The sequence below is a fragment of the Mercenaria mercenaria genome, chromosome 8 (assembly GCF_021730395.1).
Source record: "Mercenaria mercenaria strain notata chromosome 8, MADL_Memer_1, whole genome shotgun sequence".
Classification (NCBI taxonomy): Eukaryota; Metazoa; Mollusca; class Bivalvia; order Venerida; family Veneridae; genus Mercenaria; species Mercenaria mercenaria.
Window position 1 is genome coordinate 69,776,816 of NC_069368.1, and position 15,565 is coordinate 69,792,380.

The 15,565-nt window shown below is 35.6% G+C and overlaps 1 protein-coding gene across 2 annotated transcripts in view; it reads right to left on the reverse strand.

Moving 5' to 3' along the window:
* The window catches only part of LOC123565272 (focadhesin-like), a 232,697-nt gene that overhangs the window by 177,593 nt on the left and 39,539 nt on the right, over positions 1 to 15,565 (reverse strand). For both annotated transcript variants that reach the window (XM_053550146.1, XM_045359140.2), the window contains exon 4: positions 11,062 to 11,166. In XM_053550146.1, coding sequence (XP_053406121.1) covers positions 11,062 to 11,166 — 105 coding nt within the window. The remainder of the gene's footprint in view (positions 1 to 11,061; positions 11,167 to 15,565) is intronic.

Sequence of the window (15,565 nt, forward strand, 5' to 3'; positions counted from 1 at the left end):
CCGCGCAAAATTAATAGCTTTTATCTTGAAAGTACGTAATTCTGTTCATTTTCTTTATTTTAACTATTTTCAAATAACCATTATTTGCTGAAGTTTTTATTATGAGTCTTTTGCTCTGAATAATAATCAATATTTTGCTTCTTTTATGCAGTTATATTGAAATGTTATGCGGAATGTAAGAAAATGGATGATGATAAGCAATGTTATTTGGAATATAGTTGGGTGAAAGGTTACTTGTTACGGCCAGTTTCAAATCAAAATCTAGCAGTTTGATTTGTAATACCTATTCTTCAGGTTCCGTTGAAAATTTGTTACTTATGTACTAAAATTAAGATCTAAAATTGTTCAAATTTCAGTAGAAAATTGTGGTTTCTTGAATTGAATTGATGTTACCATGGAAACGAACCCCGTGACCTATGTATCTAAATGTAAAATTTAAAAGCGTTGACACTGGTCTATTTAAGAAACACAGCTTCGGCTTTTTATTTTCATTTCAACAATATCTATGAGAATAATAACAGCATGCTGAACCATTTTTCCATGACAAATTCCAGACAAGGGGTACTGCTGTAAGTATTCTAAGCTGTGAAATTTGTTTGAATAAATGCAAATAACAGGAAAATATAACTCACGTTAGAAATAATATGTTTTAAAGCTACTTCAACAAGAAAGATAATCTTATTCAATACTTTTTATAAGAAATTACGACAAAAAGCAAGATATAAGCTATTTTAAACATCTCTGTTGCCATGGTTACTTTAAACTTTAAGAAAAATAGGGTACCATGTAAAGTGTTTGGTATTTTGCTAATAATATTACCCAAATATTCCATGTTGGTCATTAACAGAATGGCACTGAAGCCGTCGAAAACCCCTATTTTTATACATAATTGTTTAAAAATGAGAGAAAATGCGTTACCATGGAAACACGAGCCCCGCGACATACACATTTTAAGCTTATATTAGAAAGCTAACGTGCATATTAGTAAAATTATCAATTATGCAGACTTCTACGGATATCAATGAAACTAAAATACACTGAAAAGTGTTAAATATCCGTATTTTCCTTCTTCTTTCAATATGAAATACCTTCGGAGGGTCATGTTCTTCAAACTTGAACAAAAATTGAACTTGAAGGGACAGAGACAAACGAAATTGAGATTGTAGCAGTTAAAACTTCATATTACACGAAATACAAAAGAATGCTGCGGTTCAACTAATTTGAATTTACCCTTGTAACAAGGTAACCTACCTCCTTAACTGCATGTTAAATGGATTTTGACTAATGAAATTATTTGCTTCTTATTAACATCCTTAACTTTTTGACGGATATATTTTTTTGCCATTCCTCACCACAAACCTTTTCGGTGGGGGATACCAATTCATTGAATCTGCTTGTTTGAACTTGGCTTTTCCTGTTGGATATTCATCCTTGTTTTTTTTATGGCCAACATCAACACAGGCTATATAATGTTAAAAACGACTTAAAGATTTTTGTTTTACATCTCATTTACATTGAGATAAAAATATTTGGTGTGCAATCGGAACTTTTATAAAGACAAACACGCCCCTTTGACTACCAAGACTATTGTGTTCAGACCTTCATGTCCTTGGTATACCAAGCAACTCCAAGAAGCGAAACATCAGAAACGAAAATTAGAGCGGAAATGGTGTGAAAGTAAACTCACAATCGATCACCAAATTTACCGAACACAGTGTGCTGAAGTGAATAAGATGCTAAAACAAGCTCGTGTTGAATATTATACAAGCAAAATTGATCGACTCATGTGGGAGTGACCACAAGAGTTTATCTAAGATTACCAAAAATCTTCTTGGCGATACAAATGAGGTGATTTTACCATCACCTTCATCTCCTCAGCATCTTACACAAGATTTCAGTGACTTCTTTATTGGAAAGATCGAAACAATCAGAAACAATATAACATCGCAAACACAATCTGTATCTGATCTAGATGACATAGAAACTGAATACACAGGTGTCAATTATGTTGAGTTTACTCAAACCTCAGAAGACCAAGTGAAATCAATAATTAAAAAGTCAGCAAACAAATCTTGTGAACTAGATCCTATCCCAACATGGTTATTAAAAGAATGTCTTGACGAACTAACACCAGTGATAACAAAAATTATAAATTCATCTCTAGATGCTGCGTATGTGCTCAAAGCGTTCAAACATTCACGAATAAGACCTCTTCTAAAAAAGCCAAGCCTAGATTCTAATGTCCTAAAAAACTACAGACCTGTGTCAAATCTGCCTTTTCTGTCTAAAATCTTAGAAAAAGTGTTAGATGTTCGAATAGAAAATCATCTGAGGAACAGTGAACTCCATGAAGTCAATCAATCTGCTTATAAGAAATTCCACTTGATAGAAACCTCCCTATTAAAAAGTCCAAAATAACATTCTTCAATCGTTGGATAAGAATAATGTGACTATTCTTGTGATGCTCGATCTCTCTGCAGCATTTGACTCTATCGACCATGGGATGTTGATTCATTGCCTAGAACGTCACTTTGGTATTACAGGCAAGCCACTCACATGGATGATGGCATATCTTAGTGACTGCTACCAGACCGTATGCATAGATGGTGAGCTATCACAACCAGTGCTCATGAAGTACAGTGTACCCCAAAGGGTCTGTCCTAGGGCCAAAGAACTGCACAATGTACACAAAACCAGTTGGAGCTATCTGCAGAAAGCACGGACTGAACAATCATTTCTATGCGGACGATTTGCAGTTATATCAATCCTTCAAACCAATAAACAGAATGTCTATTGAAGAGACCATCCATCACGTTGAAAGTTGTTTAAAGGATATAGTAAGTTGGATGAATACCAACATGTTGAAACTCAATGCTGAAAAAACAGAATTAATCATATTTTCATCTGAACACAAAGCACAGTCTGTTTCAAACATATCTGTGAAAGTGGACGGCTCTGAAATCAAACAATCAGGCATTGTCTGGAACCTCGGACTCGAACATGAGGATAGAGCAACATGTGAATAGTGTAAGCAGGAATTCCTATGCACAGTTGTGGCAAATTAGTCACATCAGACAATACATAACTGCAAACGCAACCAAATCTCTAATTAACTCTCTTGTTACATTACGTTTGGATTATTTAACTCTCTTCTATATGGGATTCCAAAACAGTCAATGAACAAACTACAATATGTCCAAAATACGGCAACTAGAATCGTAACCAGAACATCCAGATATGACCATATAACATCTGTGCTGCGTGAACTCCATTGGCTTCCTGTGCCATGCAGGGTAAAATACAAAATTCTAATACATACATATAAGGCACTCGAAGATCAATCACCAGCTTATGTAGTGAACATGTTAGAAATATATATGCCATCCAGAAATCTGAGATCGCAGAATAATGCATTAAAACTTAATTATTATTATAATTAGTGGTGCCCAAATGTCAGACAGTGCGATTTGGTGACAGGAGCCTTCAGACAGCAGCTGCGATGTTATGGAATGCTCTCCCATCTGGCATAAGAGACTGCAAGACCTTGCAAAGTTTCAAAAAAGCGCTAAAGACGCATTATTTCATACAATTTTTTGGGAACTAATCTCACTAATTACCTGGTAGAATAATGTAGGTACTTTGCCGACCAATCAATAACTCTAATCAAGAACTCTAGTGTGACAGAATAATATAAACAGTGTTTTTTCTGTAGGATGTATCATGGTTGTTCTCCGGACCATTTAGGTGGGGACTGACCCAATCATCCGTGACGGTTTGCATGCTGTGATGCATTTTGCAGGCATCATACTGGTTGATTCTGTCTGTTCAAAATGTAAGATATCTTCTGTTCTATTCTGCCCTTACCTGTGTCTTTGATAGGTCAGTTAATTTTTTATGCTATTGTATTTTGTTTCATGTTTTGATCTGCTTACCTTTAATTTAAAACGCTATGTATCTTATTACCGTAATGTAATTTTAAATTCATTCTATAATAGTTCAATTACCATTTTTATTGAACATTATATAGATGCTTTTATGTAAAGCACTTTTGAACGTATTTTTATATGAAAAGAGTGCTATATAAATGTGGTATATAATAATAATAATAATAATAATACTGTCAATCCAGAGGTCCAGGGTTTGAATCCCAGTCCAGGAACTAGGAATTTCTGAGATGCTCTTGAGTGTCTCCCACTTAACCAAATGCCAGTACTGGTTCTTCCCAGAAAAGATGGCTTCAGGTGTATCAGTGTTATACACCGTGCACGTAAAAGAACCAGACTGTCTATTAACAAAGAGCTAGGCTAAGTTAGCTGGCCAGGCCTTATCTAAAAAGGATTTCCCTATCTCTGTTCTGGAGGCTTTCTCTCGCTCTGTCCCTCTGGTCAAATGGCTCTGTGTCTGTACTAGTAGAGGATGAATTCGGCACCCTGAGTAGCTGAGTTTGTGCTATGTGAAGCAACTTTGATCGTGTTTATCATGAAAAGGGCTCCATATGAATCTTTGTTTGTTTTGCGTTTAATGCCATTTTTCAACAGTATATCAGTTATGTAACAGCAGACAGTTAACTAATATAACATATATATTCTTTTGATGCACAACTTGTCCCTAAACCATATCGGACAGAACAAGATTGAGAGCATTAATGAATTTTTTTGTAAACTAATGCAAAGGCAGACAGATACTGAAAGTGCCAGATATTAAAACACCCTTTAAATTCAGATAAATTCATATACAGTCGAAATACTCGGTATCTCAAACTCTCTTACCTCGAAATTCCGCTTAAGTCAAAGAAAGTTTCAAGTCCCGTCAAATTTCCTTCTTTATATATGTAATTCAACTCCGGTTACGTCAAAATTTGACTTACCGAGACTCCGGATGAGTCGAAAGGGATTTTCAGTCCCGTCAATACAATTCAAGCGCATTGTAAACTCGGTAAGCGGAAGTGAGAAAAATATGCGATAAAATTTCACACGTTATTGTGAATGTGGTTGGTTTTTAACACATGTCCATGTTTGTTGCCTAACCAGTAACCCATGATGCCGACATATCAAAGGTGCGGTGATTATCAAAATGAGATGATGTCATACTTGTTTACACGTGCCATAATGATAATTGTTTGCTGTAAACATTAGATTTCTTTAATCAGCAGTCATTTGTTTTTGAGACGTTCTGAAAATTGCTTTTGATTTAAAATAATTAATTAATCAGTTTGAACAGTTGGGATCTTCGAAAACCTTAAAACTTTGATAAACACAAAACACTTTAAGTGCCAACAGCGCGGAGTGTACACTACGTCAAAGAAAAAAGTTATTATTTTTTATTAAATCTTTTCATATTGTGTCGAAACCAGAGATCAATCTTGTTAGTTACGGACAACTGTCCCGCATATTCAAAGATTTATGGACTGAAATCAGTAAAGCTGGTGTTTCTTCCTCTGAATTCAACCAGCATCACGCAACCTATGGATCAAGGTGTTATAAGGAACTTAAAAGTCCATTACAGGAAACTAGTGATTACAAGAAAGATTCACGCTTTGGACAGTGGGACTGATGTGTGTATCAATGTCGTATACATCCCTCCTCATAACTCGAATTTCGGTTATCTCGAAATAAAAAGCACGGTCCCTAGAAATTCGAGATACCGAGTTTTGACTATTCTGTTTTTATGTGCCAGACGTACTATATATAATTTAATTACACTTTATAAAATTCCCTGGAAATTAAACATTTGAAAGATTTCCCCAGTATTGTCAATGCATTTATTTTCAGCCAGAGACTAATATTCACACTCTTGCAGAGGTCTTGGTATGCATTATAAAAACAAGACGGCCATGATGGTCCTAAAAATGCTCATGTGACCTTGATCTTTTGGCCATAAATATATGTCATGACACAATATATCACTGGATGCAACAATTTTGTTGAGTGTGAAAAACATTCATCCAGAAATATGAATAAATAGGACTCTGGTAAGAAAGAGGAAGTCAAGAATAACCTTTTGCACAAAGTTGAGCAGATGCTTTGCACTAAGTTAAGCAAATATCAGTTAAGTAGTTCATAAGAAAAACTTACTTTAAAGTTTTCCTTTTATAGCTCCAAAAATGGCCACTATGTGCAGTCAGACAGAATCACTAGAAATCACTTGAGAAAGGTCCACCCAATGATGCTACAGATGAACTTTGGTGATGATCTAACATGGTTCATGAGGTCTATTAACGCTTTTTTCTTCAATTTTTAGCAATGGTGGCCCTAAAAGAGCCAAGTGTATCCATTTGTAAAATTTTGAAAGATGTCTATACAAGGATGCTACAGACCAAGACTGGTGAAGATCTATCTGGTGGTTCATGAGAAGAAGAGGTTAAAAAGATATCTATTTTTATTTTCAGCTCAAACAGTCCCTAAAAGAGGCTAAGTCAAACAATGAACAAATATGAGACAGACCAAGTTTGGTGAAAATCCATCAACATGTTCATAAGAAGGAGCTGTTTAGAGGGGTAAAGCAGAACCATTTAAACAGAATGAAAGAGGTCCATACAAGGATGCTCCAGACTTAGTCTAGTGATGATCCTTCAAGTGGTTCGTGAAAAAAGTTGTTTTTAGCTTTGGCAGGCCCTGAAAGAGTTCAAGCAGAACCAATCAGCAAACTTCACAGGGGTACATGCCAGGATTCTACAGACCAAGTCTGGCATATATCTGACCTGTAAGATCAGAGTAGAAGCTGTTTAAGTAAAAATGGTCTGTTAAGTTAACAAGAGGGCCAAGATGGCCCTAGGTCGTTCACCTGAGAAACACACCATAACAGTGTAAACATGTTTAACCTAGTGATTTCATGGAAACAAATATTCTGGCCAATTATCATTAAGATTGGACCAAAAATGTGGTCTCTTGAGTTTAAACAAGTATTTTCTTAGATATGACCTGGTGACCTAGTCTTTGACCCCAGATGACCCATATTCAAACCGGACCTAGATTTTATCAAGGCAATCATTCTGACCAAATTTCATGAAGATCAATTGCAAAATACAGTCTCTATCGCATACACAATGTTTTTCTTTGATTTGACCTAGTGACCTACTTTTTGACCCCAGATGACCCATATTCAAACTCGACCTAGATTTCATCAAGGCAATCATTCTGACCAAATTTCATGAAAATAAATTGAAAAATACAGTCTCTTATCGCATACGCAAGATTTTTCTATAATTTGACCTAGTTTTTGACCCCAGATGACCCATATTCAAATTCAACCTAGATTTCATCAAGGCAATCATTCTGATTAAATTTCATGAAGATCAATTGAAAAATACAGCCTCTATCGCATACACAAGGTTTTTCTTTGATTTGACCTAGTGACCTAGTTTTTGATTCCAGATGACCCATTTTCGAACTTGGCCTTGATTTCATCAAGGTAATCATTCTGACAAAATTTCATAAAGATTAATTAAAAAAATACAGCCTCTATCGCATACACAAGGTTTTTCTTTGATTTGACCTAGTGACCTAGTTTTTTATCCCAGATAACATATTTTCGAATCTGGCCTAGATTTCATCAAGGTAATCATTCGGACCAAATTTCATGAAGATCAATTGAAAAATACAGCCTCTATTGCATACACAAGGTTGATTTGACCTAGTGACCTAGTTTCTGACCCCAGATGACCCATTTTCAAACTTGGCCTAGATTTTATCAAGGTTATCATTCTGACAAAATTTCATGAAGATCAGTTGAAAAATACAGCCTCTATCACATACACAAGCTAAATGTTGAAAGACAGACAGACAGACAGATGACAGACAGATGCCTGACATCTAGCGATCAAAAAAACTCACCTGAGCATTGCTCAGATGAGTTAACTAGATGCCCACGGGCAACATGTCGAGTCCACCCTTTAACCGCTAACTGTGACCTCTGAGATAGAAACCTGAGGTTTGCAAATGACACTCCGTCTCATTGAGTTAAACATTCATGCTAAATATACACTGGGACCCCGTTATAACGCTGTCATCGGGGTCCAAGGTTCGAGACCCGCGGATCTAGCGGGGTTAAATTTATGACGCGGGTTGATCGTATCAGCGGTAAATGCAATACCCCACCCATCGGTAATGTATTAGACGTATTTTGGACGCTGTTTTATGTTAATAAGAGATAAGAATCGTATAAACGGGACATTTATTTACCTTAAATGCTACTGAAAAATACATTAAAAGAATTATAACGCTGTGTCATCTTCTCATTTTGTCGTGATTCTAAAAGAAAGTTGAAATTGTTATCCCGGAAGCAAACATGTATAACGCTGTGTGAGGAGTGCGCTGTCATGAGAATTACATATGGGGGTTTATGTAACTAAAAGAGAAAAAACGCGGACAGTCTTAAAAAAAAATAATTTTGAATACATGAAGAAAATCGATAAATAATATAAAAAATTGTTAAATCGCCGTCGTTAATATACGATATTAAAAAGGGAGAACATTCTCAATATGGCTTTCAGTGCGTCGAATCTTCGCAAATTCCGACGAACCGAGAATGATGATTATGAAAAACGGCTGCATTTTATTACAAAACTGGGCATGTTGTTTGATTATTATTCACTCGAGTGTTAATGTCATCCACTTAATTGGTGCAAACTTAAACGGTTTGATAGTTGACTGACCGATCTTCCACGCTTGTTAATGCAAACAATTTAATTTTGACACGGTACTGATTGCTTAATTGTCACAGCTAGGCCTACATGTATTGAAACTTTAACAAAGGCGATACGCAAACAAGTAAGCTAGCAGACGATTATTGATTTTTGTCACAGTTGTCATGGAAAGGTGTAAATGTACACGTACATGTAGTTTTAACGCTGGTTATGATCAAATTAAATAACATCAGCGGATTTTTATTTTTTTTTTATTTTATTTTTGTTTTTACCCTCTAAAATTGGGAGCCAAGACGATACAGCGTTATAACGAATACCGCGGTATATCGAGAAGCGTTATAACGGGTTTCGAGTGTATATAAGATTCCTCAATGCATGTCAAAGTTATGATCCGGACAAACAAATCCAGACGGACGGACGCACGCACATACACCAAACAGCCATTTGGACAACTATATCTTCACTTCTGCAAGCGGGCCAGACAAAAGTTTTCCCGTCAAAATGATGATATTTCTTCTTTGATACAACGTTTCTTCAAAGTCTTATTAATTCACTAAATTAAGATAATAACACATTGGAAGTCTTCAGAAAATATTTTTGTATCAAAATTTAAACCCACTTAGTGCGAATTAGAGAATCAATGATCTCCCTAAGAATTACAGCTTAGAACATTTTCAATTAAAGCTCTCAAAGGGTTAAATGTTTCAGACATAATACTGTAAACCTAGAAATGTTCGCAGATACTATGTTTCGCGTTTTTCAGAACGTGTACATTTTCGCAGATACAAATATTCGCGGAATCATATCCATCGCGAATCCCACGAAAGTGAAGTCGCAAGTGAACGTATTAATATGCTTAGGTAATAGTTGCATACTTGCATTTATACTATTCTCGAAAACGTTCAGTATCTTGTACCCTTTAATTATAATGGTACCCCAATCCTTTTCATCCATATCAACAGTTATTCACACACTCGATTATTGACAGTCAGTAAATTGCTGTTATTACACTATCATTTGTTTGCAATTTAAAGCAGTATCTTTTGTGAGGAGATTAAACAATACTTAGCAGAAATAGACACAATATTTTACATACAAATAATACATGTGTATATCGCATTGGCTGCCGACTACAAATTGCATTATATGTCGTTCGAGAGATGCATATTTTTTTCTGTTTTTATCCCCTGTTTGCCTGACAGATCGATACTGAAAAGGCTGTTACATCATAGAGAAATAACTTGTCAATCAATTGAGTTAATGTGGATTTGTGCACTCATTTAATACAATTATTGTACTAGAATTTGAGCTATTAATATCCAGGTATGTGTAAGTAAAGAACCATTTTATAGGGATCTATTTAAGCTGAAGCTAGAATCTTTCGCGTTTTTGTTAGATCAGAGTTTTTCACGGCTATTTAATTTCACGGAAACATACTACCCACGAAAGGCGCTAATTTAAAAAGCGCGAAAACATTTCTAGGTTTACAGTATATATTTTATAAGCTCACTCAGGTTCATTTTAAAAGTTTAGGGAGGACATCAGTATAAGACAATTTCAGAAAACATATTATTTTCAGAATGGACTTGGCATGATAAAGAATGATGCAACCAACATCTCGAGTGCAATATAAGACTCGAGATTTTTTTCACGAAAAACGTATGTCTCCCACCACTTACCATGCAGAAATTGTAAAATACCACAAATTAAGGTCCATAACTCCAGGGAAAATCAATGAACAATAACATTTCAACTATATATACAACTAGGTTTGGCAGTGGTAACTCCTATGAAGTTTGATGGGATTTCAAGCAGTGGTATTTGAGAAGTAGCATAGATAATAGAAATTGACAAATCAACATGCCAACAATATGTACAATGAGGTCTTGGACTGATCGCACCTGTAAGGTTTATCTGACCAATAATATAAGAGAAGTAGCCAATACATCATAAAATTTGAAGAATCAAGTGTCATAACTCTGCAGAAATTCAATAAACTGGAAAATGCTTACAATATGCACAATGAGGCTTGACACTGATCACTCCTGTAAGAATTTGGGAAAATATGCAAAATAATATAAGAGAAGTGGCCAAAACAGCATCAAATTTCATCAATCAAGGGCCATTACTCTGCTGCATATCAAAACGGAAAATTCCAATGATATGCAAAACTAGGCTTGATAATGATCATTCTTGTGAAGTTTGGTGTAAATCTGTCCAGTAGCGTCTAAGTAGTTGCGTGGACAAATTTTTTAGACAGGTTTTGGTGTAAATGAAAGCATCTGAACTGTTCTCCCACTCCATTACACACAAACACACACATGAAGGACTAGTTACAAAGCTGTAACCATTTTCCAGTTACTGATACAATTTTATTTAGTTTACTTTAATGATATTTTCAGTAAGTATAATATCACCTTATGAGTAGCCAGTTTTGGTAAGGCATTCAGTGTGTGTAACCTCACAGCTGGGCAATTACTTTTTCCTGCTACATACAGGTAAACAGGCAGCAGGTACAGGCCCTGAAACAGAAAAGTTATATTTGAAATATTTACATCAATTTAGCTTCACAATAAGGCAGTTTCTTTATCCTATTACAGACAGGTAGACAGGCAGCAGTTTCTTTATCCTATTACATACAGGTAGCCAGGCAGCAGTTTTTTTATCCTATTACATACAGGTAGACAGGCAGCAGTTTCTTTATCCTATTACATACAGGTAGACTGGCAGCAGTTTCTTTATCCTATTACGTACAGGTAGACAGGCAGCAGTTAAAGACCCTGTTATAAACAAGAGGGCCATGATGGCCCTATATCACTCACCAGAGTTGATCTGGCCTGCTGACCTAGTTTTTGACCCCACATGATCCAGTTTCAAACTTGACCTATAGTTCAACAAGACAAACATTCTGACCAAGTTTCATGAAGATAGGATCATAAATCTGGCCTCAAGAGTGTTAACAAGCTTTTCATGTGATTTGAGCACATGGCCTAGTTTTTGATCCCACAAGACCCAAATTCGAACTTGACCTAGGGATCATCAAGATAAACATTCTGACCAAGTTTCATGAAAATAGGGTCATAAATGAGGCCTCCAGAATGTTAACATTAGCTTTTCCTTTAATCTGAGTTGGTGACCTAGTTTTTGACACAACATGACCCAGTTTCAATCTTGGCCTAGGAATCATCAATATAAACATTCTGACCAAGTTTCATGAAGATAGGGTCATAAATCTGGCCTCTAGAATGTTAACAAACTTTTCCTTTGATTTTGATCAGGTGACCTAGTTTTTGATCCCAAATGATCAAAATATGAACTTGACCTAAAGGTCATCAAGACAAACATTCTGACCAAGTCTCATGAAGAAAGGTCATAAATGTGGCCTCTAGAGTATTCACAAGCTTTTCCTTTGATTTGACTAGCTGACATAGTTTTTGACCCCACATGACCCAGATTCAAACCTGACCTAGAGGTCATCAAGCCAAACATTCTGACCAATTCTCATAAGTTTCAAACTTAAAATGTGGTTTCTAGAGTGTTAACAAGATTTTCCTTATCATCTGGTTTATTGACCTAGTTTTTGACACCACATGAGTCATGACCCAGTTTCGAACTTGACCTAGAGATCATCAAGACAAACATTCTGACCAAGTTTCATGAAGACAGGGTCATAAATGTTACCTCTAGTGTGTTAACAAGCTTTTCCTTTGATTTGACCAAATGATCAAAATATGAACTTGACCTAAAGGTCATCAAGACAAACATTCTGACCAAGTCTCATGAAGAAAGGGTCATAAATGTGGCCTCTAGAGTATTCACAAGCTTTTCCTTTGATTTGATTAGATGACATAGTTTTTGACCCCACATGACCCAGATTCAAACCTGACCTAGAGGTCATCAAGCCAAACATTCTGACCAATTCTCATAAGTTTCAAACTTAAAATGTGGTTTCTAGAGTGTTAACAAGATTTTCCTTCATCTGGCCTATTGACCTAGTTTTTGACACCACATGAGTCATGACCCAGTTTCGAACTTGACCTAGAGATCATCAAGACAAACATTCTGACCAAGTTTCATGAAGACAGGGTCATAAATGTTACCTCTAGTGTGTTAACAAGCTTTTCCTTTGATTTGACCAGGTGACCTAGTTTTTGATCCAACATGAACCAGATCCAAATCTGACCTAGAGGTCATCAAGACAAACATTCTGACCAATTCTGAGTTTCAAACTTAAACGGTGGACTCTATAGTGTTAATAATATTTTCGAACTTGACCTAGAAATCATCAAGACAAACATTCTGACCAAGTCTCATAAAGATTGGGTCACAAATGTGGCCTCTAGAGTGTTTTAACAATGCAAATGTTGACGCATGATGCACACCGCACAACACCGGACAATGACCGGTCACAATAGCTCACCTTGAACACTTCCTGCTCTGTTGAGCTAAAAACTAATACAGTTTTCAGGCTATGGGGAAGGGTGTCAGGACATTTGAGACAGGAATTGTGCATTGTTTTGCCAGACAAGGTGAACTATTTTATAAAGTATACAAATACTGTTTGATATGAAATACTGTCATCGTATGAGTATAGGTCGCACCTTTTTCACCGAGATTCAGGTCAGGACGGACCAATGCGAACTTTACATGGGTATTGGACAAGACATTTTTTTCCCTGGCTCAAAAAATTCAGAAATTAATCTTTGTTTACTCTGCATACCTTTACATCGAAAATAATTCAAGGGGAGTAACTACTTATGATTCAACATTTCAAGATTCAAGATTTATTCAATAACTTGTGACTCGGGCATAGGTAAAAGCCAGTATTGGGACCTGGCGTCTGAAATGAATTTGGATAAAATGTAAAATTAAGAGCTCCCACAAAAGCTTTAAAGAAATGCTGTTTCTCATTAAAATATATTTTACAACGCATTTCTAGAACTCTTTCATTAAGTTTTTTGCAAAACCTGTGTAAAACTTTCCCAAGTTGGTGTTTTCACACATTTTGCAAGTACATCAAAACAACCATAATTACAAGTTGCCACAACACACAAGTTGATAATTAGGAGATGTCTGAGAAGGTGATGAGATCAAAAAGGTGTTGAGAAGTTTGTTAAAATGACGGGTGCCGCAACAATGGCCGACTGATGCCGGGAAAATCGCATTTCCTTACACATTTACATGTTTTTGAGATTCCTTTTTTTCTGCGACCAATACATGGGTATAAGCATTTTTTCAGAAATCTGTAGATATTTTTTCACTGTGTCTTATACACAATAATTATTGTGACCTATACTCGTACTATGACGGTATTAACTTAACTTATCAGATATGTTCACAACAGTTATCCTGATAAATATTAATCAAGACAAAAAAGTCTACATATATGTAGACTGAAATAACAAACAAAATGGTGGGTAGTAGCAAACTGTAAGCAAAACAAGAAATGTGGAAATTCCATGAAAACCAGGTTTTCAATTGCATCACGCCAACAGGTTCTTTAAAAAAACAGTCATATTCTATTATACATATATTTTTTATTATAACTATGACCATATTTTTCTAGTTTTAGTTACCCAATATCATTAAAATTATCCTTTTGTCACCAAAAAAAACGAAAAAAGGAAGAAATTTTTTTTTTGATCTCAGTGAGATTTGAACTGACACCCTTCCATTCCACAGCACAAAAATCTATTTTTTATTTCAAATATGACCCCATTTTTCTATTTTTAGCTATAATGACCTTGACCCTGATCTAAGTGTCCTCAAATACATTCCCAACCTTTTGTGTTTGATAAAAGCTATCTACACACCAAGTATACTGGCAATAAGTGTACCCAAACTTAAAGTACTGAGTGGAGGCCATTTTTCTATTTTTAGTAACAGTCACCCCAAATATCATTCAAACCTAATTTTTCAGATAAGCTTGCTGTACACAAAGTTTGGTGGCAGTAAGTAAGTCCAAACTAAAATTATAAAGCGGAAACCAGCTTTTTGATGATCACACTGAGAAAAATCTATTTTTAGTAACTGTGACCTTGACCATGACCTTTTTATCACAAAAGAAAAGAAAAAAAATATTTTTTTTTTTTTTTATCTCAGTAGGATTTTAACTGACGCCCTTCCGTCCCACTGACTAAAAAGTAGCTTTTGGCCCAACGCTCTAAACCACTGCGCCACCGTGGAATTTTCTAAGTGTGAAGAATAAATTTAAGTTATCCTGACCTTGAACTTGACCCCATATTCAATCACAACCTTGGTTTTTCTATAAGCTACCTTATAATAGGCCAAGTTTAATTTCAATACATCAATGCAAACTAAAGTTATTGTGCTGAAACCAATTATTCTATTTTTACCAACAGCGACCTTGACCTTGACCCAAATGCAATCCCAACCTTCGTCTCCTTACCACCTATCTACAGGTCAAGTTTGGTGTCTATAGCTTGTTCCAAACTAAAGTTATTGTGCGGAAACCAAGTTTGACGCCCACCCGCCCGACGACATACCCCAATCTAATAACTGATTTTCCATGAAAACCTTGTTAACAAGAAGACATCATTTATTTGGTATCAACATGCGAATGAACTATAAGTATGTTATTTCTAACCTAAAACATGTAACATAATTCAGTTTTGAGCCTTCCAAACTCATTTGATACTGAAAAATAATGAACACGGTTGCAAAAATAGGAGACAAATAAAAAATTTGTAACTTCTGGCAGAAGATTCCACATCCGGAATTCCAAATAACTGTTTGAATTGGGCATGCTTCTGTAAGGGTTTTAATAATGTAAGCTTACATTCTATTTACAATTCTGGCTAGCACATATCAAAATAAATACAAAGGTTTTGTTTGACAATTAGAGGGGAATTTTTTTATCACAATAGGGGCATACTTTGTTAGGGTGGGGAATAGGGATGA